General features: G+C 34.4%; 1 protein-coding gene across 1 annotated transcript in view; it reads right to left on the bottom strand.

Annotated features, from left to right (window-relative positions):
- Positions 1-399: 399 nt before the first annotated feature.
- Positions 400-5,092, bottom strand: part of SMIM13 (small integral membrane protein 13) — a 32,060-nt gene continuing 27,367 nt past the window's right edge. The window contains exon 2 of the mRNA XM_006141193.3: positions 400-4,737. Coding sequence (XP_006141255.1) covers positions 4,538-4,737 — 200 coding nt within the window. The 3' untranslated portion in view covers positions 400-4,537. The remainder of the gene's footprint in view (positions 4,738-5,092) is intronic.

A 5,092-nucleotide genomic window follows, 5' to 3' on the forward strand; every position in this document is an offset into this window, starting at 1 on the left:
CTATAGCTATCCTTTCCATTCTTACAGGTTTTTAGAGTTTGGAAAATGAGATGAAGTGTAGACCATCAGTAAAAATGGCTTTCAAATCCCTTCATGTCTCAGATACTCTTCATACTTACTATTTTGTAGAGAGAGATGTTTGCTATAGGGCACATGCACTTGCCAGAGAGACAGAGACAGACAGTAAGAAACTACCTCCCAGGGGGGATGACCACGCTGCAATCCCTTCTCCTCCATTCTCCTCCTGGGGTCTTGGGCACACACACCCAGTATGAGTTTTAAGCTGCCATGTCTGGGACTTGAATCATGGTGAACTACGTGGGAGTCAGCAACATAACCAATCTGCCATCTGCTGGTCCCTCTTCATACTTATTTTTAATGAGACATATACGACTTTTGTTTTTATTTTGAATTTATTCTGTGCAGTTTAGAGTGGAAGTTAAAACATCATACAGACAAACCACAGAAGCTTTAGATATATAGTAGTGACCAAGTCTGAAACCGAAAACAGTGAATGATCATTTACACACATTCCTCATCTTCAATTTTACATCTTACGAAACAAAGGTACCATTAACACACACGATCCGGATTCATTATAAACCTATTTGTCAAGCAGCAGATGACCAAGCATCATAGCACAGCACACAATGTTTCCTTTAAGAAAACACAGCAGCAGTATTTGGTTATGCATAGAACTGACTTAGCGCGTCAATGCTAAACATTCCCGATAAACAGGTAGCACACACACACACACCAACAAATGGAGAATGTAACTTGTATTAATATATGTTATTTTTAATGCCTTAAGTTAAAAATCAGAGGACACTTTAGAAGCAAACAATACAAGATACTTTAAATTCTAGACTCTGTAACAGAACTCTGTTGTACTTGTCTCCTATGAGTCTGTATCACTTTTGAGAATGGTTCACTGGCTTTTAAAGTCAACCTCAAATTTAAAAGCACTTGAAGTTTACCAGTCAAAAGCTAAAGGTACATTGGTTGCATATAACATCAAAACTAATCTTTTGAGTAAAACTGACATTTAAAAAGATAGCATTGTTGACGCAAAATAATTACAAAAGTTGTTGCTCTTAAAAGTAAAAATGCACTACTCTCATGTTATAATACATTTTGATTTAAAATGCCAAATTTTATGAACCCACTGTGTGTGTTGGAATATATATATATATATATATATATATATACACACACACACACACATATATATATATCCCAAACTTTGGAATACATATATATATATCCCAAACTTTCAGCCAAAGAACCTTTTGTCATGGTTTTTAACCTAATATTTAAAGCCAACACATCAGTAACAAAGTATGTGTTTCCACTCTGAAAAAGATCATTACAAAACTTCACTAAGTGCATGCTATATTTTGTTTGATGTAAATATTAAAAACCTCATGGAACAGTGCTAAAATATTGAGTGGTTTTGGCATTTAAATCTGAACGTTACCAAAACAACTGGTACAGGCAATTTTCATAAAATGTATCAGAAGTAAATGAAAGATCTGGAAGAGAAACAAACCAACCTACCAGAATTCTCAATTGTAGAAATAATTTTCAAGAGATGGCATATTTGATCACTATCAATCTTTGAAGGGCTGCTCAGATAAAACTGTAATATTTTTATGTGTTCTGAATGCTTATAACAGTTTAAACTTTAAAATTAACCACAGGCTAGTTCACCTTCCACTGAGAGATTAAGAAAACAAAAAAAAAGGTATGACGCCATTCTAGTTAAGTTTATCTACAAACATTATAACAGAAAAAAAAAAAAAACAGAAAAACTATACAACATAATTTCTGCATTAACATTTTCTCTTTTCTCATAGTATATAGAAATATATACTATGGTAAGTATGCTGTGGAATGCAGGGTAAGAAAAGAATTTTTAAAAGATTAGTTTGTAGGACCTTCCTATTGGCAACAGTGACTCATCTTTACTCTCCTAAAATGAGTTAGAACATAGTATGAGCTATTGATAAGCTTTTAGGTGTATTTCTCAAGTTAAGGAAAATATTTCTCAAAATTCTATAAAGTAAGACAAGCTTGAAGCATAAATGTCAATAAATGCCAACATGTATTCCTTTACATGGATTAATTTGTATTAATTTGGGCATATCCCTTTGTAGATTCTGGGGGGAAGGTTACATCAGCCCTCATTCCTTAATACTGATACAACAGGAAGTTCACCAACTACTTCGAGTTCTTTTTAACTATTATCTAAACCTTAGATATCCACAATAAAGCTGAATTCATAGTTTGAAACATTGAACTATGAGAAATCTAATTTAAATATCCTCCCAGTATCAAAAAGCTTTTAGAGCATCATGTTTTTCTAACTGAAAATTGTTTTAATGTGATATTTCACTAGTATAAAACATTAAAATTAATGCTTGTCACTTTGTCACTATTTTGTCACACCGTATCGTCACATAAAAAAGGAAAACTGAATCCAATAAGGAAAAGAAGACAGACTTTACCCTAGTCTCAGCTGCTGGGAAATCTTGCCCTATCAAAATATTAGACTAAAGTTATGTTCTGTGAATTCCCTTTAGCATACCCAAAGAGCTACAATAACAGCAAAGAAGTGTTCATTGGTAATAAACTTGGGGTAGAGCTAGTGAACTGTTAATAAACAGAACTATTAGCATAAATTATGAGGTATCAAACACAGTTACACACCATCATAAAATAGAGGTGATATCTTGTGATGACTTATTCTTGAGAAACAAAGATTTTAAACATAGAAAGACTTCAATGAGTAAGTTGGCTTTAGAGTTCACTTTTGGATGAAGCAAATAACACTGAACAGGAGGGTTTTTTAAGCCATGTCGCTCCTCCCTAGTAAATACTCAGTCCAGAGTTCAGTTAAGACAAACAGAGAAATCTGGCAAGAGTCATTTTACAGGTAAATGGGTATTTTCACCCACTGTCTATACTTTTCCGCAATAGCCAGTACCTTTGAGGTCTTTTCACTGAGTTGTTTGTGAAGTATTTGCTTCACGACACCTGCTTTAAGCATAAAGTCCTCCCATACAAAGGGAGGAACTAATCCATCTCTTCCTAAAGTAGAAGATAGTTCTTAAGACTCCTCTAAGTTACAACTCTAAAATGCTGAACACGTTATCCCCAAAAGATGTATTTCATAGAAGATAATGATATTAACATTATGAGAGTCAGACTTACGTTCTCCAATAAATAACTGCTATCTTAGAAAGAAAGGCAAATTTACAAATTACCATTTTCATTTAATCTAAGATAACATCTATTGTTAAGATGCACCTATGTATTAAGAAAAAAACTTCCCATTAAACTATAACATAATGCTTTCGTATCACAGAAAATGTTTATTTTACATGTATTAAAGCAACACTTTAAAACAGATTTTTTATCACATCAATCTTGTGTATATGTAAAGAAAACATGTAAAATAAAGTGGTTAAGTTATAACTGTAACTTCGTATTCTGAGTTCAACTCCTCTGTATCACCTTTCAAATCACAGCCCTCGAGGTCTGCACTTTTCCATACAACGTTGCTATTGGTGCGGTGCATTTCTTAAAATGCGGGATGCATCACTGTCTTCTGTTTAATGTCAGAGGGGAGCTTTGGATAAAATGTCTGAGGCCTTAATGATAGTCCTGTTCGTTGCATGAATCGGTCACGCCAGCCTCTCGTTGCTTAAAATTTTGTTTCATCAATTCCAAAGGTTTGGGCCATTTCTCCTGCCTTCAATTGCATGGCCTGGCGTGTGACAGGCAATCCTTTTGCACGTGTCTCACTGACAAAATGTAGTACTGCTTCATCTACTTGTGGGTATCTCCTTTCTTGGGTCCAGTAAAGCATTTTATTGTTGCTTTGCAAAAAAATTTGGAATTGCGGTCATTCCTCCAACAACGAATATTTGCTTCACTAATATCAAATGTACGCCCTGCTGCTCTGTTTCCGTGCTTTTCTGCATATACAGTAATTTTACATTTCAATGCTGAATCATAGTGTAATTTTTTTGGAGACATTTTTTAATGCCTATTAAATCGGACACATACGATACCAATAATACACACATCAGTTAAAATGATGAAGCTATGAAAAGCTGTAAATTCACACATGCACAAGCTAGGATAATCACATGACTATCATCTGGTTCAAAGTAATGAGATGCATCCCAATTTCAGGCAAGTTAAAAATGTGAAAAAAGGGCTTAATAAAATATGGTTTTTCGAGTCTGTAAAGTTTACCAGATTTGAACCAGTGCCAAAACAAAAACAAAACAAAACCCAAGAGCCACAAAGTAAGTAGAAAGCTAATAAGCAAAAGATTATCTTTATGATAAAATTTGCAGTTGTCCAATTTGGTTTTAATTCCCTTTATATTTATATGGCTTATATGTAAATTTGTTTCTACTGGACTTAAAATCCAAGTCCAAATGTTCTTTAGTCACCTACTAAATCTTAAAGCCAAGTCATTAAAGACAGGGGCTTCCAATACCATTCATCATTCCCTAGCAAAGCACTATGTCTGGAGTCCATGGCCTTCGTCAGCAGGTGCCCTCCTCTGGCGAGCAGATCTGATCCTATGTGGAGAAGATGAAGTGTCTTCCTCAGTTTCAGACCCTGATGGCTCATGGTCTCCTTCTTGGGATCCTGTATCTCCCACCAGTTCCCGTAGAAACTTGAATTTAGATAGAAAAAGATGCCATACAAAATACCAACCTAAAAAAAGACAAAAACATTTAAGAAAAATTATTACACACAGTGTTATCAATTCAAAACATTACAGTTAATTTAGGAGACTACATTACAAAACAGTGCACATAATGTGTGTGTGTGTGCATGTATACATATATATATATAAAATTACAAATATATATTTATACAACAAACATTTATTAAAAGCATATACAATGTAAAAGACATAAAAATAAACTCAGTGATTACATACCAAGGGCAAAAGCAGTTTCTGCCCTCATGGCATTCGGAATCCAAGCTTGGTTCACTTATGTTAAAATTATAATGAGTCGGGAACCAGCAGTTAGCGTAATGGCTATGTCGCTGGACTCCCACGTAG

This window comes from Tupaia chinensis, unplaced genomic scaffold (assembly GCF_000334495.1).
Source record: "Tupaia chinensis unplaced genomic scaffold, TupChi_1.0 Scaffold000048_1, whole genome shotgun sequence".
In the NCBI taxonomy this organism is placed as follows: domain Eukaryota; kingdom Metazoa; phylum Chordata; class Mammalia; order Scandentia; family Tupaiidae; genus Tupaia; species Tupaia belangeri.